Source organism: Schistocerca gregaria, chromosome 3 (genome assembly GCF_023897955.1).
Source record: "Schistocerca gregaria isolate iqSchGreg1 chromosome 3, iqSchGreg1.2, whole genome shotgun sequence".
NCBI lineage: Eukaryota > Metazoa > Arthropoda > Insecta > Orthoptera > Acrididae > Schistocerca > Schistocerca gregaria.
Genome location: NC_064922.1, coordinates 306,174,608 through 306,199,266, shown reverse-complemented (window position 1 = coordinate 306,199,266; position 24,659 = coordinate 306,174,608). Strand labels below are relative to the sequence as shown.

At 39.5% G+C, this 24,659-nt stretch overlaps 1 protein-coding gene across 2 annotated transcripts in view; it reads right to left on the bottom strand.

Annotated features, from left to right (window-relative positions):
• LOC126355192 (glutathione hydrolase-like YwrD proenzyme) overlaps nucleotides 1–24,659 on the bottom strand; it is a 141,510-nt gene that overhangs the window by 85,837 nt on the left and 31,014 nt on the right. For both annotated transcript variants that reach the window (XM_050005420.1, XM_050005419.1), the window contains exon 5: nucleotides 17,827–18,027. In XM_050005420.1, coding sequence (XP_049861377.1) covers nucleotides 17,827–18,027 — 201 coding nt within the window. The remainder of the gene's footprint in view (nucleotides 1–17,826; nucleotides 18,028–24,659) is intronic.

The window sequence follows — 24,659 nt, the reverse complement described above, 5'->3', positions numbered from 1 at the left end:
GCACAAGTCACAGTGGGCTGCAAGAAGGATGGGAGAATTTACCCATATTTTTTGATAGACGTTTGCTGTAGAGCCTTAGAACACATGCTGAGCCCTAACACAATGAGATATCTCAAAAAAGAATGACCTCTTCGAATCCAAGAAGAATGGCTTCTGGAAACAACAGTCATGCAAAACCCAACTCACACTTTTCTCTTATGACATCCTGAAAACTGTGGATCAAAGCAATCAGATGGTCACAATACTTGTTGACTTTCAAGAAATATTTTAATTTAGTATCCAAAAACAATTATTAATAAAATTATGATCATATGAGTATCAAACAAAATCTGAGACTGAACAGAGAGTTTTACTCTAAGGAAGGATGCAGCATGTTTTCTTCAATGGAGAGTCATCAACAGAAGTAGAAGAAACTTCAAATTTGCCGAAGGGTAGTCAAGATGACGTCGGGTGAAACCTGCTCATTTAATGATATCTCAGTTACTATAAAATGTAATAGTGATGTGTGTAAAATTTATGTAAAAAAAGGTTTAGTGAAGTATTCTGTGTATTGAGTGCAAGTCGTGGTACCACAATAAATGCATAAAAGTGAATCTGAAGTATATAAAAGACGATCATGACCTGGACAAGACATTAGTGCTTTACAAGTCCCATGAAAAACAAACTACTGAACACACTAAAATCAAAAGAAACAATAGTAAGGGTTCATATGAATGCTTTAGTGACTATAATCACAAAATACCAAGAACTCCAGAAGAAATATCAAGAACTGGAAATAAAATACCAAGGATCTGAGCAAAATCATTGCCTAGCACAAGATGTTGCTCTAAACAGTCTTTCTATGCAGAAAACATGTCATCACTGTAGAAACATTATGAAATGTGGTGGTGGATCATGCATATATATGAAGGAGGGAATTATGTATAAAATTAGAAACAATGTTATGGCATTAAGTGGGGATAAACACACAGAATATCAGCTTTAGAGATAAAAAAAACCTATATATATTCCAAAGACTAACTGTACTGTGTATTTATCATGCTCCCAGTGGTGACATGGACACATTCACTACAAAGTTAACCCAGGCATTAGATATGGTCTCCAGCCCTAAAGGCAAAATCATCATTTTTGGGGATCTAAACATTAACATAATGAACCCAGATATGTCATGCAACAGTTTTCTGAACATTATGCACACCTAAGGTATATCACCATTAATTAACACTGCCACTAGTATAACCATACATCCAGCATCAAGTATTGATCATATGCTAATGGACATAGAGAAAGATAGGTGTGGCATTGTCATAGATGACCTTGGCACCTTAGACCATTCAGTTAGTTATTAAAATTAGGCACAGAATTAGATAATAACACTAAAATACACAACTACAGTAGAGTTTTCTCTAAATCAAAAAGAGCTCTATTTGCCTCACTAGTTAACAGTGAAACATGGGAGGAAGTGTGCAGAGAAACAACTATAAATGGGGAGTTTTCAAAGTTTACATCAATATTTAAATTCAAGATTTGAAGAAATGTTTCTTAAATTTCTAAGAATAATTAAATCAGTAAACAATAATAGTTGGGTAACCAATGGGATAAGGAAATCCTCTGACATCCTCAAGCACCTTAGCTCAATAAAAAATTACCCTAATGATTCAGCATTTCATAATTATCATACATACAGAAAGATCTATAGAAAAGTGTTGTTAGTGGCTAAAAGGTAACAAAATGAAAAATTTATAGAAAAAGCTAACAATAAAATCAAAGCAGCATGGAAAATCGCCAAACAGGAACCTAACAGGAAAAAATTAAAGCCAAAAAACATGCACCTTCAACACAATGATACCAAAATAAATGACCCCAAAAAACTAGCAAACTTTGCCAACCAGTATTTCAGCAACATAGCAACCAAACTACAACAGAAGCTCAGCAAAACAAAGCATTTACAAATGCTGAACAAAATTCCACACACAATGATGCTACAACCAACTACAGCAGAAGATGTATGAAATGATGTGAGTAACCTTAAATGTAAAAATTCAGCAAAGCATAGATGAAGTACCTGTGTGCTTACTGAAGGACTGCATAGACAACATGAAAGACACTTTAGTGCACCTCAAATGAATCCTTCGCCACAGATTGCTTCCCAGACATACTGAAGCATGCAAAATCCTATCTATATATAAGAAAGGTGACCTAGAAATCATATAAAATTACAGATCAATCTCATTAAAGTCATCCTTTTCAAAAGTCATAGAGACCATAATGAAAAACTGGCTCATGGGGTGCTTAACAAAGTTCAGTCTGCTGAGTAAAGAGCAAATTGGTTTCTGAGCTGGCAAAAGCACAAATTCAGTTGCAGCTCATTTCTCAAATGTTACTCTCAAAGCACTAGACAAAGGAGACCACATAACAGGGATCTTCCTTGGTTTGACCAAAGTGTTTGACACAGTAGACCACACATTTTTTCTAAACAAACTAAATGCACTAGGCGTAAGAGGAGTAACAAACATGTGGTTTCATTCATACCGGCAAAACAGGGTCCAACAGATGGAGATCACTGAAACTAACTCCAATCATATCTTTTCATATCTTCAAACCCAGAATACATTAATATAGAAGTCCCTGAAGGAAGTGTGCTGGGCCCAATCCTCTTTATAATATACATCAATGACTTTCCATGAAGTGTGAAACATGGTGAATGAGTACTGTTTGCTGATGACAGTAACATCTTAATCAAAGCTGAGTTACCAAGTGTACTAAATGGAAAACCTGAGAAAACACTTAAGCATCTATGCCAGTGGATAGAGGCTAATAAATTAACCCTAAATGTAAAAAGAAAACAACAGTATTAGTTTCCAGTTAAACAGAAAACCAAACTGTACCTAGCTAAAAGTTAATGATAAGCACATAGAATGTGTATCATCAACAAAAATTTCAGGACTGTTTGTTGACTCTCATATTAAATTGAACCGAGCACACTGCGGTACTTGGAAAGTGAACAGCTTCAGCATGCTATGCACTTAGGATAATAAATTCAGTGTGTAGTAGCTCATGTACTAGAACTACATATTTTGTGTATGTCCACTCTATAATTAGTTATAGCATATCCTTTTGGGGATCAACAGAGCAGAACAGACAAATAATATTTAAATTGCAAAAAAGAGCAATACGAATTATAAAAAACGTAGTGATAGATCCCATTGCACGGAGTTATTCAAATCTTTGAGTTTATTGACAGTTCCGTGTGAATACATTTTGCAAACAGTAATATACATAAAAAAACACATTGACCAGTTCCTGATAAACAGTTCTATACATGCATGTGAAACCAGACACAGACAATACTCACACCTCTATAGGAAACACAAATCAAAAACTCAAAATAGCATGTTATATAATGGAATTAAATTGTACAACAATCTTCCACAATGTATCAAAGACATAAGTAAAGTAGATAACTTCAGGAAACTGTTAAAAACACATCTCTTGTAGAAGTGTTTTTATACTGTCAAGGATTACTTGGAATGATGTAAATACATAGTTATATGTAAAAATTATCAACTGTGTTATTAAGTGGTTTAACAATGTATCTTTATGTTACAATATCCATGAATTCCAATTGTGATAATTATAAATTTGTGTATCTATTGTATATACTTATGCTGACAACATCCGTACAATTGTGATTGTCTACAGATGGATAAATAGATAAATGAAGTGGGCCTGTTGTCATTTGCATTGTATAGCATGACCTAGTAGAAAATATTAATGGTTAATTCAGACTTCTGCAGATCATGCAGTTCTATAATGAAGTGCTATCTGAAACAAGTTGCACAGTTATCCACTCAGATCTTCATAAGATTTCTCAGTGGTACAAAGAATGACACCTAACTTTAAATGTGCATCTGACAATTTTCTCAGTGGTACAAAGAGTGACACCTAACTTATGTGCATCTGACAATACACAGAAAAGTAATATCCTGTGACTACACTGTCAACAAGCCACAACTGGGCAGTCAACTGATATGAATAACAAAGAACAGTAATTTTTATAGATATGAAATTGAATTTTTGCATTGGCTCTATCATAGGTAAAGCAGGTGTCAGACTTTGATTTACTGACAAGATACCCAGAAAACGCAATCAGTTTACAACAGAGATATCTCACAAAACATCTGTGCATCTTGTCTCAGAATATTGCTGAAGTGTGTATGTGTGTGTGTGTGTGTGGGGGGGGGGGGGGGCAGTACTAAATAGAATTAACAGGGGAACACTTAGAAAGAAGTTCAGCACAAATGGTCAGGGTTTGTTTGTCTCATGAAAGAGCATTATGAAACTGCTGAAAAATCTGAATTGGCCATTGCTTGAAGAAAGACAGCAATTATTATTATCAAAGTCTACATCCAAGGAACTCAAATGAAGATTTTAAGAATATGCTTCAGCCACCCGCATATGATTGTGAGGACCATGAAATTAAAACTAATTATAGCAAGTACAAAGGCATTTAAGCAGTCATTCTTCTCATACTTCATGCTTCATGCATGAATGGAATGGAAAGAAACTCTTAAATGTGATATAATAATAAGTACTCTCTTCCATGCACTTGCAGTGGTTTGCAGTAAATGTATTTAGGTGTATATGTCAAACCAACATGAAGTATACCCACACCAGAGAATGGAAAACACATTTCGATTTGGTGCTTCTTGAAAATCTCACATCCCCAGTATAAGACAGGAAAACCATCATAGTCATTTTCCCTGTATCTACTGGCTGCTAATGATGTTTAATGTAAGGTGGTCAATATACATGGTAGGTCTGTTTCTCAGAATACTCATTCTGAACTAACCAAGAGCTAAACTCCACTGTCAAGCTCTCAAGATCTGGTCTAACTTGTGCTTTCTGAATGAGCATCTTTAATACAGTGCTGAGTTAAGATGGGTGATGCTAATTCATAAATAAAAGTTAGTATGTGTTGTTTTTTAACATACACTGTAGCCCAAAGAGCCATATGACATCCAGGAACAAAGCTCTACAGTTTTCTCCACTTCTACAGTGAAACAATTGCCAGGATGAGGAAAGTTTAGATTTTATAATAATACTGTTAGTGTTGTGCTCTCATGTGGCCATAACACAAAAATGTGTTGTTTCCAGAACCACTGACGGAATTACTTTATGCTTGAAGTCCTCCATACAAACATTAGCTACTATATGGGGTGAAGAAATACTCACAGAAATGCCATCAGCTTGTCTAAAATATTATTTGTTGGATGTAAAATAGGTAGAGGTCAGCACATGACAGATGAGATGTATGATCTCAGCATACTTCCTATGAGCTGCAATGACGCCAACAAAGACATGTATAGCCCTACTATTGTTTGGTAACTGAATTGGAAACAAAAATTAGGCTTCCCTTGAAATAACTTGGATTCTAGCACTTTTAACAGGCAACACAGTTTTCTTTTAATATGACCTAAACGTAAAATTAATGTTAAAAAGCAGGGCCATACTGTGAATTATGTTCAAAAAAAGAGGAAAATAAAATAGTTCATCTTATAATAATCATGTTGCTGTTGTTATTAAAATAGCAGAACCCATCTACTACTTTTGGCATCTCATTTCCTTATATAATTTTGCCTACAACATCTGATGTAATTTGACTGCATACCATTCCCCTTGTTTTACTTTTGTTGATCTTCACCTTCTAACCTCTTTTGAAGACACTGGCAACTACATTCAACTGCTCTGCCTTCCTTTCTTGTCACTGACAGAATCACATTGTCATTCACAAACCTCAAAGTTTTAATTGCTCCTCTCTGAACTTCAGTTCCCTCCCATTTGTCTCCTTGGTTTCTTTTATTACTTGCTCAATGTACAGTTTTAATAACAATGGGAATAGGCTACAGTCCTGTTCCACATCCTTGTTGATAACTGGTATGCTTTCATGGTCTTCAGCTCTTGGAACTGCAATCTGATTTCTGAACAAGTTGTAGATAGCCTTTCACTCCCTGTTGTTTATCCTTCCTACCTTAAGAATTCCTTCCTACCTTAAGAATTCAAGTCAACATTGTCAAAAGCTTTCTCTGCATTGACAAATGCTATCAAAATAGATTTGCTCACAGCAATACTTTCAGCTTGTTCAAAATATTATGTGTTGAAAATAAGACAGGTAGAGATCAGCACATGACAGATGAGATGTATGATCTCAGCATAGTTCCTATGATTTGAACCTATTTTCTAACACAAGCAGAAGAATCAGTTTTACCTCTGTGTTCCTACATTTCTCTGGAATCCAAACTGACCTTCCTCAAGGTTGGATGCTATCAATTTTTTTCCATTCTTCTGTAAATAATTCATCTCAATGTTTCACAATTGCGAACCACCCAGATAGCTGCACGCATTAGCACACTGATTGTGGGATGTAGGAAACCTGCTGGCACCAAACTGAATCTAATAGCAGATTAAAGATAGGTTTTTCGGCAGTTTCCCACATCTATCTAGATGACTACTAGGCTGGTACCAAGGTCCTCCATCAGTTACATTATTTTCAAACGCTTCAGACATGTTCTCATGCCTTTATATGGGATGACACTACACTAGATGTAGACAAGTGGAATACAGAGATTGCTTCCCAGGGGGTGAGGTATTGTGGAAGTGGGGGTTGGGGTGATGACAGGAGGGGTATACAGCCACCCTCTACCATTAACATCACCAAACCCAACGCACAGAGGCATGAGGTAAGGCCAGAAAAAAGGAATACTTTGTATCTGCAATTTATCAAACTGACAGTTAAGTGATATTCACAATTGTAAGCACCTCCTTTTCTGGATGTAAAATTATTACATTCCTCTTGAAGTCTGAGTATATTTTATCTGTCTTATGTACCCTGCACACCAGGTGGTATAATCTTTTTATGACTGACCCTCCCACATTATTCAAAATCAAACACTGGGCACAGATCTCCTACATACACTCCTGGAAATGGAAAAAAGAACACATTGACACCGGTGTGTCAGACCCACCATACTTGCTCCGGACACTGCAAGAGGGCTGTACAAGGAATGATCACACTCACGGCACAGCGGACACTCCAGGAACCGCGGTGTTGGCCGTCAAATGGCGCTAGCTGCGCAGCATTTGTGCACTGCCGCCGTCAGTGTCAGCCAGTTTGCCGTGGCATACGGAGCTCCATCGCAGTCTTTAATACTGGTAGCATGCCGCGACAGCATGGACGTGAACCGTATGTGCAGTTGACGGACTTTGAGTGAGGGCGTATAGTGGGCATGTGGGAGGCCGGGTGGATGTACCGCCGAATTGCTCAACACGTGGGGCGTGAGGTTTCCACAGTACATCGATGTTGTCGCCAGTGGTCGGCGGAAGGTGCACATGCCCGTCGAGCTGGGACCGGACCGCAGCGACGCAAGGATGCACGCCAAGACCGTAGGATCCTACGCAGTGCCGTAGGGGACCGCACCGCCACTTCCCAGCAAATTAGGGACACTGTTGCTCCTGGGGTATCGGCGAGGACCATTTGCAACCGTCTCCATGAAGCTGGGCTACAGTCCTGCACACCGTTAGGCCGTCTTCCGCTCACGCTCCAACATCGTGCAGCCCGCCTCCAGTGGTGTCGCGACAGGCGTGAATGGAGGAACGAATGGAGACGTGTCGTCTTCAGCGATGAGAGTCGCTTCTGCCTTGGTGCCAATGATGGTCATATGCATGTTTGGCGCAGTGTAGGTGAGGCACACAGGGCCAACACCCGGCATCATGGTGTGGGGAGCGATCTCCTACACTGGCCGAACACCTCTGGTGATCGTCGAAGGGACACTGAATAGTGCACGGTACATCCAAACCGTCATCGAACCCATCGTTCTACCATTCCTAGACCGGCAAGGGAACTTGCTGTTCCAACAGGACAATGCACGTCCGCATGTATCCCGTGCCACCCAACGTGCTCTAGAAGGTGTAAGTCAACTACCCTGGCCAGCAAGATCTCCGGATCTGTCCCCCATTGAGCATGTTTGGGACTGGATGAAGCGTCGTCTCACGCGGTCTGCACGTCCAGCACGAACGCTGGTCCAACTGAGGCGCCAGGTGGAAATGGCATGGCAAGCCATTCCACAGGACTACATCCAGCATCTCTACGATCGTCTCCATGGGAGAATAGCAGCCTGCATTGCTGCGAAAGGTGGATATACACTGTACTAGTGCCGACATTGTGCATGCTCTGTTGCCTGTGTCTATGTGCCTGTGGTTCTGTCAGTGTGATCATGTGATGTATCTGACCCCAGGAATGTGTCACTAAAGTTTCCTCTTCCTGGGACAATGAATTCACGGTGTTCTTATTTCAATTTCCAGGAGTGTATATCCCCATACATTGGATTAATAAGTTACATTAATATCATTAAGGAACAGAAGGAAGCTGTAAACATATTTACCTTTCTTAACAAAGAATTTTTGTGGACTGGATAAAAGATAAACAATTTGAAAGGTAGATTTGGATAATAAATTCACAGATTTTCTCTTAGAACACAGGCTTCATTTCCAGCACTCAGTATAAATAACAAACAAAGACAAAGTTATCTACAGAAAGTTATTATATAAATAAAATAGAAAGAAACTTCCACATGGGAAAAATATATTAAAAACAAAGATTCCAAGACTTACCAAGCGGGAAAGCGCCGGCAGACAGGCACATGAACAAACACACAAACACACACACAGAATTACTAGCTTTCGCAACCGATGGTTGCTTCTTCAGGAAGGAGAGGGAAAGACGAAAGGATGTGGGTTTTAAGGGAGAGGGTAAGGAGTCATTCCAATCCCGGGAGCGGAAAGACTTCCCTTAGGGGAAAAAAAGGACAGGTGTACACTCGCACACACACACACACACACACACACACACACACACACACACACACACACACACATATCCATCCGCACATACACAGACACAAGCAGACATATTTAAATATGGATATGTGTGTGTGTGTGTGTGTGTGTGTGTGTGTGTGTGTGTGTGTGTGTGTGTGTGTGTGTGTGTGCGAGTGTACACCTGTCCTTTTTTCCCCTAAGGGAAGTCTTTCCACTCCCGGGATTGGAGTGACTCCTTACCCTCTCCCTTAAAACCCACATCCTTTCGTCTTTCCCTCTCCTTCCTGAAGAAGCAACCATCGGTTGCGAAAGCTAGTAATTCTGTGTGTGTGTTTGTGTGTTTGTTCATGTGCCTGTCTGCCGGCACTTTCCCGCTTGGTAAGTCTAGAAAGTCATTATATCCTTCTCATTAATTGAAAAATTATTAAGACTACAGCTATATTTTTAACAAGAGGTGAGTCTTTATTTGAAGTTACACTTCACTCTTCCTGATATTGAAATGTAACAGCCTAGCTTGATACTACTGAAGAATCCAATCCTGTACTCTAGTGAAGTATATGAATTCCATGTATTTATTAATGTGTATTTGAATAGTGAGATAACTTGTTAGTGCATCAGAGTGTGTATGGCAATAACTGTCCAAACTACTTTTGTTTGTGTTTAGGTAAATCAGCCATGACAGCATACAAACTATTCATGTTAGTATCAGTCTTGACAACAAAAATTTATTCAAGATGCATGTTGTTGATAAGCAAGACCTTGTGACTCACAACATATAATAAATTAAGACTAGGCATGATGTATCTTTATTTGCAAAGAAGTTCTCAAAGTCTAAACTCATGGAGCACTGATAAACAAATGACCAGCAATGCCAAACAAAGGGCACCTCTGGTAGCTGGCTCATGAACTCTTGATGGCAACGAAACACAACAGGTGACTTATTTGCTAAGTCTGCCACCTAAAGAGAAGTGGAGTGCCATCCATATATCTTGCTGGAAAGTGAACTTGACATCTGGAGTGCTTTCTTTTGTTGTAATGTGTCTCTACTTTGCATAGTATCATTCTTCCATCAGTTTTGGATGGTAATACTTGCATTTTAGGCTGAGGATGGTGTTGAGGTTCAAGAATAGGCAGCATATCTGGAAATAAGTATGTTGGTTTCACCCTGTTGATTGAGACAGTAGTAGTTTTATGTTTGTTCTCTTTTATTCACCTGATCTGAGGCTGTGTATTAGAGAAGACTGGACAGCACCTGTATGCAACAAAAAATAAATGTGTATTTGGAGGTCATAATGCATGGACATAGGTTCCATTCCATGTGCAGATGCTTGATGTCAAAGAATGCTTTTAATGTGCTTCCTCAGGCAATAAATCAAATCTGATGGGTCATGGTCCAGTAGCTGTGCAGACCTCGAATCAATGAATTTGCCAGGCAGTCAAATAAACATTTGACTGCCATAAATGAGCTTCCTCAATGATGAGTCTTAAGTCCATTTTTGTAAATAGTGTTAAGACCAAGTAAGAACATAGGTAATCCATTTGTCCAGCTGGTGGCATGACACATTAATGCAGCCTTTCAAGAATGGTACCAATGTTCAACCATGCCATTGTTCTCCAGGAGGTAAATAGTTGTCAGATTATTGAGAGTACATCAGAATTTGCCAATCTGGTTAAATAACTCTCACTCAAATTGTTGGCCATGGTTCCTAATAATGTGCAGTGGACAACTGAAGTAAGAAACCCAATTTTAAATGAAGGCAAAGGTTTGCGTGTCTGCAAATGTGTTTTCAACTGGTGTAGCTTTCAATCAGTGGGTAAAATGATCAATGGTAGTCAATAGATAATGCATGGGAAGGAAGGAAGATTCGGTTTAATGTCTGTCAGCATTGAGGTCATTAGAGACAGAACACAAGCTTGGAGTGTGTTGAGGACATGGAAGGAAGTTGCCATTTGCGTGGAGTGATTTAGAGAAATCATGGAAAATCTAAATCTGGATGACTGGATGTAGGTTTGAACCATTGTCCTCCCAGATGTGAATTCAATGTGCTAACCATTGTGCCACCTCACTTGGTAACAAGTAACATTGACCATTAGAAGGTGATAGTGGACCCACAACATCAGTGTGCACATTCATGAATCAGTTTGTAAACCTGGGAATTCTTCAATGGCCACAAGCACATGAAAGGCTATTTTAGTGCACTGGTACTGAAGGCATACTCGAGCCCATTCATGACAATTCTTCTGTAAACAAGGCCAGACAAAATGTTTTCATACCAGGCAAGTTGACGCTCTAATGCCAAGGTGATATATGTTGTGAAGGCTGTTGAAAGTATGTCTGCAGAAAGCATGTGGCAGAAATGGGCAAGATCTTCCACTGGAAATATTCCAATATAATTTGTAATCAGAAGCAGGAATGCAGGAATGTTGGAAAGCTGTAATTGAAGGCTGGATGATGCATCATGCAATAGCTTCTGGAGTTCATTATCTGATTCCTGTTCCTTTGTGAAAGGAAAAAAATCAATAGAATTTGTCACACGATTGACCTGCAACAGAAAATCTGTGACCACATTTTTTACAGCAGAAACATTTTGGATATCAGTATTGAATTGGGCAATAAATTCCAGATGGTTGTACTACCATGGAAAACACTTGTTGTTGTTCTGTCTGAATGTATAGATAAGCAGATTGTGATCAGTAAATACTGTAAACTCTCTTGCTTCCAAATGTGGTTTGAAGTACGTGATTGCTTTTTGCATGGCTAGAACCTCATGATCATAAGCACATCATTTACACTGAGAGTTGTAGAGCTTATGTGAGAATAAGACAAGCAGTTGCCATGCACCAAAAATTCAGCATTCTCAAGAAAGAGTGTAGCTCCTTGATGGTTTCTGGCTGTCGGATCTTCATGATAGCTTCCACCTTTTCTGGTAGCAGCAATGACCCTGCAGATGGAGTTAGATGGTCCAAAAAAATTATCTGGGGTTTGCCAAAAATACACTTAGCAGTGTTCGTAACCGTACCATGTTATATGCATTTGAAAATCTTCACCAGGCATTTCTAATGCTGTTCTGCTGTGGCTGAAAGAAATGAGGACATCATCCAAGTATGCAAAGCAGAATGACAGTCCTTACAGCATGGAGGCAATGAACATTTGCCATGTTTGCATTGTGCAAACCAAATGTCAAATAAAAACTTCTGAATAAGCTGAACAGAGTGATTATAGCAATCTTTGGTATGTCTTCATTCACTACAGGAATTTGTGAAAAAGCCTTTGCACAGCCCCATACACTAAACACAGTTGCATCACTGACAGCATAATTGTAGTTGGTTGAAATGGCTCTGAGCACTATGGGACTCAACATCCAAAGTCATCAGTCTCCTAGAACTTAGAACTACTTAAACCTAACTAACCTAAGGACATCACACACATCCATGCCCAAGGCAGAATTCAAACCTGCGACCGTAGCCGTCTCATGGTTCCAGACTGAAGTGCCTAGAACCACTCGGCCACTCCGGCCAGCCGCATAATTGTAGTTCCTTAATAGAGAAACTGGATATCTGTCCAGAATTGACCTCACATTCAGCACACAGTAATCACCACAAAGTTACCACATGCCACCGTTTTTAGGTACAAGATGGATGGGTGAAGGCCAAGGACTGCTAGAAGGGTGAATAACACCTTCTGTAAGCATTGAGTTAAACTCTGCCTTTGCGGCCACTAGATGATCGGGATCTAAATGCACAGAACAGCATGAAACTGACAGGTCATTGGTAGTTTTGATAAAATGCACATCGTTTTGACAGATCTCCCTTGACAGTTCAGATGGTCAGGTTATGACATTAACTATTTGAGCAACTTGTCTGTTTGAGCAACTTGTCATATCTGCTTTCTGGGGCCTGCCCTAGCTTAGTGCTGTGAATAACTACACTGTGTCAGAATCTAGCAGTAGAAAATCTGGTGACACTGTTGATAAGCCTTGTATTTGCTACATCAGGTAACAGATGGTACTACACCAGGAAACTGGCTCTGGTTATAGCCTCCACGATGTATACAACAGTAAAATTCCAGATGAAGGCATGACAGAGACCCAAGTCTAGCTCAGTGTGTTCCATACCATAAGCATCTACTGATGAGTTGTTAATAACACAAAGGCTGGTAATTATAAAGGAAAGTTCATGGATAAATGCAAAAATCTGAGTCAGTGTTCAAAATAATTTCCAGTACCAAGTATAGAGATGCTTATAGACTGTCCTGCAATAGGCTACACCTATAGCTGACTGCCACTATCATTTGGGTAGGTGCAAACTCAGATGCATTTATGCATCTGACCCCCAAATTTCCAGTGGTACCAACATATGTAGGTGACTGGTTTTTGCCTCTTGGAACCAAAAAGTTCATTCTGGAATGACTGAGTGATCTTCCTTTACAAAGGAAAACCTAGGAGAATTGTCCCAGTTTAATCTTTATACCACTGAAAAGATGAATGAAATAAGTATTAATGTCAGCAGTGTTGAGAAGCAGCTGAAATTGTTAAAACTGAACAAAGCTCCAGAGGCCACTGGAAAATTATATACTGAATTTGTGGCTGAGTTAGCCCCTCTTCTAACTAAAATCTGTCATAGGTCTCTCAAACAAAAAACCATGTCCAGTTCTTGGGGAAAAAAAGCACGTCACACCTGTCTACAAGAATGGTAGTAGAAGTGATCCACAAAACTACTGTACAATACCCTTGATAGTAATTTGGTATAGAATGTTAGAACATATTCCGAGCTCAAACATAATGAGGTAACTTGAACAGAATGACCTCCTCAATCACAACCAGCATGGATTCCAAAAACATTGACCATCTGCAACCCTACTCATACTTTTCTCACATGGCATACTGAAAACTTTGGATCAAGGTAGTCAGGTAAATGCAGTATTTCTTGACTTCCAAAATGCATATGAATCAGTGGCACACCTGTGTTTATTGTCAAAAGTATTATGATATGGGGTATCAAATGAAATTTTTGACTGCATTGAGGACTTTTTGGTAGGAAAGACACATCATTTTATCTTGACTGGAGAATCATTGTAATAACTTTGTGTGTATCCCAGGAAAGTGTGTTGGGACCCTTGCTCTTCTTGTTGTATATTAATGACCTCACAAGCAATATGAGTAATAACTCAAACAATGGAAAATCCAGGATGGAATGTAACAATACAAGAGAAGGAAAACTCAGAACTTTCTGCAAATGATGCAGTTATCTATAATGAAGTACTATCTGAAATAAGTTGCATGAATATTTAATCAGATCTTAATAAGACTTCAAAGTGTTGCAAAGATTGTCAAATTACTTTAAATGCTCAGAAATGTAAATATTTACACTTCATAAAATGAAGAAAAGGCTGTATCAATGACTATAATATCAATGACTACAATATCTTATGAGTCACTGATGGAATCAACCAACTCATACAAATACCTGGGTGTAACACTTTGTAGGGATATGAAATGAAATGATCATATGGGTTCAGTCATGGGTACAGACGTAGATGTAGGTCTTCTGCAGCATTGATCTCTATACTTACTGTAGCTGTGTCAAGCCAGCAGTTCACTCATTTAACTAACAAGAGCATCCACTTTGTATGATAAGTAATTGTGATGTGCCTGCATCACTGCTAATGACGAACTACTATTGTATGGCACTGCTACAGTTCTGATTGATGGCAGGATTATTTCATCCTGAATCCTCTCAGCCAAATTTGTGATGGTGTCCAAGAGCATAGAATGCTATCATGACTAACTTGAGCCAGAAGATGACTACTCTTGAGCATGTAAAGTAATGTGGAATGCACAATTCTGACCTCAGGTACTGTGACAGCTTCCTGCCCTAATGTCTTTTTGTATTAACACTGGAAACGTGTGCTCCTGTTCTGCCATGGAGACTTGACAGATCAACTCTGTCTTCAGTTCAACATACAACTCCTCTACAGGAGGTATTGTGTTTAAGTTTTGAACTTCATCTACACAGCAGTGGTCAAGCTGACTGGCTAATAGAGCAAACTTCACAGGTCTGTGGTTATTCCTGTGTAATGAAAACTATCTTCCATCTGTGCAAACCACAGCAACAGATTGTGAGGCTAGGATGATGGTAATTGCATGGAAAGTTGTGACACTGTTGGATTTTCAGCACCTGCAGGATATTGCATTTTAATAGACTGGAAATTCTGTGGTCAGTAATGAGAGTTTCTGTCTGCTGATTACATCAGGGTCACCAGTCTCATAGCAGCTATGGAAATAACCATCCATACTTCTTATCCATATGTTCAGGTAAGTCAGCCATGATAGCATATAAATTATTTGAAAAGCATTAATGCTGGATACACAGTGCACTTAAGAAAGAGTTGCTTGTGCCTTCCTTGCTCATATATCTGTGACTGATGTGAATAATTCATTAGAAAAGTTATTAGTATACTTTTACCAGATCATGACAACCTACACTAAATTTGGTAGCCCCTCATTATATAAAGCATATGACGGGACAAAGTATAATATAAGATGACACATATGGAGATAGATAAATAGGTAGATAGATTGAGAGAGAGAGAGATGAACTAAGTAAGAGCATATGGACTATCAGGCCTATTATGTGATTTGATTGAAGAGTTCCTAGATAACAGAATGCAGCATGTCATTCTCAATGGAGAGAAGTCTTCCGAAGTAAGAGTGATTTCAGTGTGCCACAGGGGAGTGTTGTAAGACTGTTGCTATTCACAGTATACATAAATGACCTTGTGGATAACATCAGAAGTTCACTGAGGCTTTTTGTGGGTGATGCTGTAGTATATGAACAGGTTGTAACAATGGAAAATTGTACTGAAATGCACGAGGATCTGCAATGAATTGACACATGGTGCAGGGAATGGCAATTGAATCTCAATGTAGACAAGTGTAATGTGCTGTGAATACATAGAAAGAAAGATCCTTTATCATTTAGCTACAGTGTAGCAGGTCAGCAACTGGAAGCAGTTAATTCCATAAATTATCTGGGAGTAGGCATTAGGAGTGGTTTAAAATGGAATGATTATATAAGGTTGATCGTCGGTAAAGCAGATGCCAGACTGAAATTCACTGGAAAAATCCTAAGGAAATGCAATCTGAAAACAAAGGAAGGAGGTTACAGTACACTTGTTTGCCCACTGCTTGAATATTGCTCACCAGTGTGGGATCCATGCGAGATAGGGTTGATAGAAGAGATAGAGAAGATCCACAAGAGAGCAGCATGCTTTGTTACAGGATCATTTAGTAATCGCAAAAGCATTACAGAGCTGATAAACTCCAGTGGAAAACTCTGCAGGAGAGATGCTTGGTAGCTCAGTACAGGCTTTTGTTGAAGTTTCGAGAACATACCTTCACCGAGGAGTCAAGCAGTATATTGCTCCCTCCTACGTATATCTCGCGAAGAGACCATGAGGATAAAATCAGAGAGATTAGAGCCCACACAGAGACATACCGAGAATCTTTCTTTCCACGAACAATACGAGACTGGAATAGAAGGGAGAACCGATAGAGGTACTCAAAGTACCCTTCACCACACACCGTCAGGCAGAGTATGGATGTAGACGTAGAGAGAGAGAGAGAGAGGGGGGGGGGGGGGGAGAGGGTGAGGGAGAGAGGGAAGGGGAGGGAGAGAGGGAAGGGGAGGGAGAGACGGAGGTAGGGAGAGAGGTTGGGACGGTGGTAGGGAGAATGAGAGAAGAGCAGAGAGAAGGGGTAGGGGGAAAAGGTAAGTGTACAATGAGACAGACTGTGCCTAAACAAACTGCTTACCTCAAGGTCTGTATTTGAAACATCAATTCCTAAAATAGAGGATGAAAATAAGTATACAAAATATTAGAGAAGGAAAGTTGTTACTCATCATATAGTGGAAATAGATACAACAAAAAGATTCTCACAATTATAGATTTCGGCTGTTAAGGTCTTTGTCAAGTGAGTCATATGTGGGAGTTGTGCTGGTGTGTGTGTGTGTGTGTGTGTGTGTGTGAGAGAGAGAGAGAGAGAGAGAGAGAGAGAGAGAGAGAGAGAGAGAGAGAGAGACTGTGTGTGTCAATTGTTAACAAAGACCTTAATGGGTGAAAGCTATAATTGTGAGAATCTTTTTGTTGTGCCTGATTGTGACTCAGCATCTCCGCTACATGGTGAGTAGCAACTTTCCTTCTACGATATTGTTAGATTCCTTCCTGGATTTTACATTGCTTGATAAACAAAATATTCATGGATGAGCTGCAATGGTCAAACTACTGGGGAGGCAGCTCACTCAAGAGCAACAAAGGAAACCAATGGAAAACTCTCATAAGGTCTAACAAGGCAACCTTCACACAATTTGAATTTAAATAATGACAAGGTGGGTTTACATGATGACCCATTAGTCTAAGAATATAATGTGGGCTGCTTTATGCCAAAAGCCATTCATAGGATTCATCATGACCAGGGCAGCTATGCTTAAAGGTTGGGTTCTTCTTAAGGATTATGTGGAAATTCAGTTAACTAGAACCATCCTCTGAGGCATACTTTTCTGTCTTCAGGCAATATCTTCTACCAAGACCTCAGTGAAGTAGAATCTCTGTGGTATATTTTGAAGAATATGTCTCATTTCTGTTACCTGCTTCATGAATGTGAGTAATTTTTGTTTGAAGAGTAAAAAGGAAAAAAAAGGTTTCCAAATCCACCAACTAAAACTAGTATTCATCAGTTCCTGCTCATATTGACTCTACGTCACACTGTGTGGCAATTATTCTGTTTAGGTAGTGTTGCTACATTTTTTCCATCTAATTTATAAAAAGCATGACAATTGTGAAATTTTTTTCTTTGTTTAATATTACACTGGGAGAATAAAGATTAGTGCCATTCTTCAGACCTGTAAAAATTTTATCATGAAAGTAGTGTATTTCCATACATTGCTTACCTTTAGTGACTCTGCCATAGTAGGTATTTTCATGAGTTCTGCTACTCTTGGGGCTTGTCCATTCAATAGAAGCTCACTTCCATATTGCTGTGATTGTAGAAGTGATTCGCTTTTCTTCCATAAGTCAGCAACAACAGGTGTTACTGGGAAACCATTTTCAGCTAGATTAATTGCTGGGGCCAGCAAGTCAGACAGTGTAAGCTGCAAATTCACATAACTATGATCAGAGTCTCAAGGTCATTTAGTGATTAAGTATGAAAATGAAACATTTAAAATTTTGGTGCAAAATTCTAATATAAATGGATATATAATGAAAATGGGAAGAACAATAACTGCTCGGGTACTGAGAAGGAAACAAATATTGAAGCACTTTATGTCCACCAAGATAAATGCATACACAGCAACAGCAATATTACATTTTGTTTTAATTAAGACTATGCTGAAGATCTAGGTTGGGTACCATCTCATGTTGGGGAGATGGGAAGCACTCAAATGATAGAGATCAGGAATGTATTAGTGCAGAGTCTAATGCCTAAAACATATGATAAACAGTCAATGATGAATAAAGACAATATATTTAAAATGTTCATTTTATAATTATGGAGGCTGAATGCTCCATGATCCAAACCTATTACTTAGGTTTTTTGTAAATGTAATTATTCAGTTGACTGGTAAAATCCTTGATGATACACAGAAGTTCTTAGTTTTTATTGGAATTACCTGTAATATTTTTGAATGATGATAGGAAGGGGTCTGTCATTTATCAACCAATTCCTCAAATCCATAAATGATAAAATTTGACTGTGTAGACTACAAAATTCTTCTTATAAAGCCTGATAACTATGGCCAATGTGGTAAAGTAAGTATATGACTCAAATTATATCTAGATGTCAGAAGGCACTACTGAATAACTCTGCAATGGCACTTGCCTATTCTGACTGAGGCATGATGAAATGTGGAGTACCACAGAGCTCAGTGTTTGGTCCCTTACTTTTCCTAATCTTTATCAATGATCTGCAATGACACATGCCACCCTGTTTGCAGGCGACACCTGGGTCTTCCACAGGAAGGATCATACCCCTGTGGAAGACCCAGGTGCAAGACCTGCCAAATCCACCCACCCAGCACTTCCTATTCTAGTCCTGCTACAGGTTTATTGTACCCCATCAGCAGGTGGGCTACCTGTGAAAGCAGCCATGTCATTTACCAGCTCTGCTGCAATGAGTGCACAGCTGTTTTATTGGTATGACTACCTACCAGCTGTCCACCAGGCTGAATGGCTACCACCAATCTGTGGCCAAGAGTTAAATAGACCACCCTGTACACAACCTGCAGCTGAACATAACATGCTTGATTTCAATGGCTGCTTCACTACCCAAGCCATCTGGATCCTTCTCTCCACCACCAACTTCTTTGAACTGTTAGCATGGGATTTATCCTTAAACACATTCTCTGCTCCAATAATTATCCTGGCCTCAACCTATGGTAACATACTGTCCTCACACCCTCCACCCAACAGTTTCCATCCCCTCTGTCCTGTCATTTCCTCCCCATTCTTGTCCATCTCTTTGTTTGCTGCCCTCTGACAACTCATCTACCCATCTTTCCCCGCTCCTCTCCTTCTTCGCTCCTTTTTCTCCACCTCTCTGTCCCACAACATCCTGACACTGCATCTGTTGGCATTCTAGTCCATGCACACTCAGCCAGATGGTGATCATCTCTCTCTCTCCTCACCCATACAATACAACCCCTTACTCTTCCCTGCCCCCTCCAGACTGCTGCTTGTATCCCATGTGAGAGTTGCATTCCAGCTCAAGATGCTGGAGTTGGTGGTCATGTGTGCATGAGGTGTGTTTGGTTGCATGTATATATAGTGTGTGGTTCTTTTTTTGTTGACGAAGGCTGTGACCACAAGCTTTATGTAAGTTTCTTAATTGTGCCTGTCTGCAACTTGACATGTCTTCTTTATGGTACACAGCAATCTATCTTTTCCTACAATGGCCATGTAAGCTTTTACAGTCAAAAAATTCACATTTGTTCCACCTAATGTGGAAACTAGAGCTGTTAGCAGAGTCCTCCATTCTCTCACTGGAGAGAATCTATGCTCTAGTATCTACAAAATTTAGAAAATTTCCAGAGCAAACTATTTTACAACTGTAAATTAGTTAGCTCTCCATGATATGAAGTGAGTGTTAGGAATGAGTATTCTATATTAGGTACCACTCACAGTATATGATGTGCTGTGGTAGAACTCTGCTTGAATTTCATTTTCCTCTAAGTTATTCCTTTGATTTTTGTATGCTGTTAATATCTGCGCTGAGTGGATTACTCTAGAAGTGTCAGTGTCCATTCATTTTATTTTAGTGCAGATAAATATGTTAATGCAAAGGTTCCTTAAGCACCTTTCAACCAAAAGGCAGTTCATCATGTGCAAAGTGTCACTCAACCGAAATCAAATGTTAAAAATGACATATCCAGTGAGGTCATATTCATCTTTATTTATGAATTACATTTTACACTGTAAGTTTAATTTCTGTTGAAAATGTTTTGAGGCCACCCATTGAATCTACCTTCATTTTGTTGCAATTATTTCTGGGATGCTTCTAGCAAACAACTCTTTAAATAATGAAATTTTCACTCTACAGTGGAGTGTGCATAAAACTTCCTGGCAGATTAAAACTGTGTGCCAGACTGAGACTCAAACTCGAGACCTTTGCCTTTCATGGGCAAGTGCTCCACCGACTGAGCTACCCAAGCACAACTCACGCCCTGTCCTCACAGCTTTAATTCTGCCAGTACCTCGTCTCCTACATTCCAAACTTCATAGAAGCTCTCCTGCGAACCTTGCAGAACTAGCACTCCTGGAAGAAAGGATATTGCGGAGACATGGCTGGGGGAAGCTTCTAGAATGAAATTTTCACTCTACAGCAGAGAGTACGCTGATATGAAACTTCCTAGCAGATTAAAACTGTGTACTGAACTGAGGCTCGAACTCGGGACCTTTGCCTTTTGCGGGCAAGTGCTCTACTTACTGAGCTACCCAAACACTACTCATGCCCCATCCTCACAGCTTTAATTCCGCCAGTACTGGTCCAGAAGCTCTCCTGCACACAGTTTTAACCTGGCAGGAAGTTTCATATCAGTGCACACACCACTGCAGAGCAAAAATTTCATTCTGGAAACATACCCTAGTATGTGGCTAAGCCATGTCTCCGAAATATCCTTTCTTCCAGGGGTGCTAGCTCTGCAAGGCATGCAGGAGAGCTTCTGTGAAGTTTGGAAGGTAGGACACGAGGTACTGGCAGAAATAAAGTTGTGAGGACGGGGCGTGAGTCATGCTTGGGTAGCTCTGTTGGCAGAGCACTTGCCCGCAAAAGGAAAATGTCCTGAGTTCGGGTCTCGGTCCGGCACACAGTTTTAATCTGCCAGGAAGTTTCAACTCTTTAAATAATTACAAATAAAAAGAATAGGCCCATATCAATTTACTCTGTGTTATTATCGTTATTGACAATTTATGCCTATTTAATGAAACTAAGGAAAATATTACAAAAATTTCAAAAAGTAATCTAATTTTGCTTCAGACATACATTAAGCAAACAGGGATAAAGCTCTCTAATAATCATTCAACAATCTGACAGAAAGCAAGAATAATTTATCTTTGGTAATTCCTTCCCAATCTTCTGTGCTCCTCACTGAGAATGCTGCTGAACTTGCTTAAATAAGTCACTGCATATGCTAAATCTTACTTTATACCCATTGTCCAATATAGAAAACTTCCAATTGTGGTTCTGTATTTTGACGCATCTTGTTCAATGAGGTTGTCTCCATCTGCCACATTTGTAGCTCTACGTTAATAATAAGAGGTGTTTTCACAGGTTTGCAGTTTTACTCTTGGAATTTTTTGGTCTAAAATCAGTGTTCCATCTTCTCCTGTAACCTGAACTGACTGTGCATGTCATGCTACTTGAAGGTCACTTTCTTCAAATTCAGTGCTTAAGGTATTTTTCATTTTCTTTATTTCGCTTATATTGCACACATATGCAGTTACTATGAGTTCACACTGTAGACCATAGTAAACACACAGGTATGTTACTGGTTAAAGTATCTCTTGTTAGCACAGGAACATGTTGAGTGTTTCATTCCATCTTCCACCAAACTGATGAAAGCCATAGATGCACTTTTAAAGTCTGCAGATCCAAACACCATTGTTCTACATCTACATCTACATCTACATCCATACTCCGCAAGCCACCTGACGGTGTGTGGCGGAGGGTACCCTGAGTACCTCTATCGGTTCTTCCTTCTATTCCAGTCTCGTACTGTACGTGGAAAGGAGGATTGTCGGTATGCTTCTGTGTGGGCTCTAATCTCTCTGATTTTATCCTCATGGTCTCTTTGCGAGATATACGTAGGAGGGAGCAATATACTGCTTGACTCTTCGGTGAAGGTATGTTCTCGAAACTTTAACAAAAGCCCGTACCGAGCTACTGAGCGTCTCTCCTGCAGAGTTTTCCACTGGAGTTTATCTATCATCTCCGTAACGCTTTCGCAATTACTAAATGATCCTGTAACGAAGTGCGCTGCTCTCCGTTGGATCTTCTCTATCTCTTCTATCAACCCTACCTGGTGCGGATCCCACACTGCTGAGCACTATTCAAGCATTGGGCGAACAAGCGTACTGTAACCTATTGTCGGATTGCATTTCCTTAGGATTCTTCCAATGACTCTCAGTCTGGCATCTGCTTTATCGACGATCAACTTTATATGATCATTCCATTTTAAATCACTCCTAATGCGTACTCCCAGATAATTTATGGAATTAACTGCTTCCAGTTGCTGACCTGCTATTTTATAGCTAAATGATGAGGGACCTATCTTTCTACGTATTCGCATCACATTACACTTGTCTACAATGAGATTCAATTGCCATTCCGTGCACCATGCGTCAATTCGCTGCAGATCCTCCTGCATTTCAGTACAATTTTCCAGTGTTGCAACCTCTCGATACACCACAGCATCATCTGCAAAAAGCCTCAGTGAACTTTGGATGTCATCCACCAGGTCATTCATGTATATTGTGAATAGCAACGGTCCTATGACACTCCCCTGCGGCACACCTGAAATCACTCTTACTTCGGAAGACTTCTCTCCATTGAGAATACCTAATCTGATATGCCATTAAATTTTCTTTGTCAGTGGCACCTGTGAAAACCCATTTCGTTCATATCATCTTTGCATTGTTAGTACATGGTACAAATGTCCAGCTTCAGTTTTGTCTTAGATTTCTCATTTCTTCTGACATTGCTTCTCTTTCAGTTTGTTTGATGCCAGATATTTCTCCTGATTCCACAATATCTAGATTTTATAATGCTTCTTCGTTGTATGTGATGGTTGTGATGTTCAGATCAATAACTTTTTAACACCTTCATTCAACTTTGCAGGAAAGATATTTTCATCAAATACAAGATCTCTTGCAATCATAATATTTCCTGTTTCTGGATTCCACAATCCATACACTTTCATGATTTCTGAATATCCAATCATTACATGTGACTGGCCTTTTGGTTCAAATTGGTATTTCATTTTTGACCATGCATGACATCCCAATATTTGTAAATGATTAATATTTGTTTCTCATGCATGCCACCATTTTTAGGGCCTGATCCCTCACCCCCTACCAGTGCCACTGGTTTGCATGCTATGGTATGACATGGCATTATGGTGTTCAGTAAATGACAGTATACAAAATGCTCCAAGAACAAGAAAAGCATAAGTTCTTAGCATTTTTCCATAAGCTTAATAAAACAACAGATACACATACAAACTTTCGTCATCAATAATACATTCTCCTCCACTATTTACAACAGTCTGCCAATACTGGTGTAACTTTAAAATTCCGCAACTGTAGAAATCATGTGGTTTTGAGGAAAAGAACTCATAAAGCCATGTTTGGAGTGCATTTTCATCCAGAAAGGAAGTCCCTTGAAGACTGTTTGATAGAAAGCAGAGTAAGTGAAAGTCTGAGGGTGTAAGACCAGGTGAATAAGATGGGTGCAACCCAACTCGTATATAGTGTTCTTTGTTAGTCTAGCAGAATATAAGCAGGAATTGTTGCAGAGTAGCATCACTTCATGTAGTCTTCCTGGTTATTATTGTTGGATTGCATCAGCAAGACATATCAGTTGTTGAAAATAAATGTCAACAGTAATGGTTACACCTTGAGGAAGTAATTCATAGTACACCACACTGTCACTGTTCCACCAAATGCATAACATTATCTTTTGTGGATGTGCACACATCTTTGTACAGAAAGTTGCTGCTTCATTTGGGTGCAACCATTTCTTTCTATTCCTTATGCTAGGGTACTGTTACCATTTCTCATCACTAGCATACAGACACCATTTCTCATTACCAGAACTGATACAGGATAAGAGTAATGGTGTTGTTCATGAGCCAATTGATGATGATCAAGTGGAGATGCTCATATGACCACCCACCAATTTTTGCTACTTCGGCTTAGAGAACACAGTACCCATACATCTGATTTTTCAATTTTCTCCATTGTATGGAACTGTCACATGATGATGGAATAATCACAGTTCATCACATTTATCAGTTCTTGAGTACACAGACAGGGGTCATTGTGGATTAATGTGTTCAAATGATCTTTATCGAACTCTGAAAGTCTTCCTGAATGTGTAGAGTCACCAATGTCAAAATGATCCTCCCTAAAATGAGAAAACGATTTTGTTGCTGTGCTCTGTCCAGTGATACTATCCCCATACAATGCAAATGTTTCTAGCTGCCTCTGCTGGTGTCACACATCTACTGAA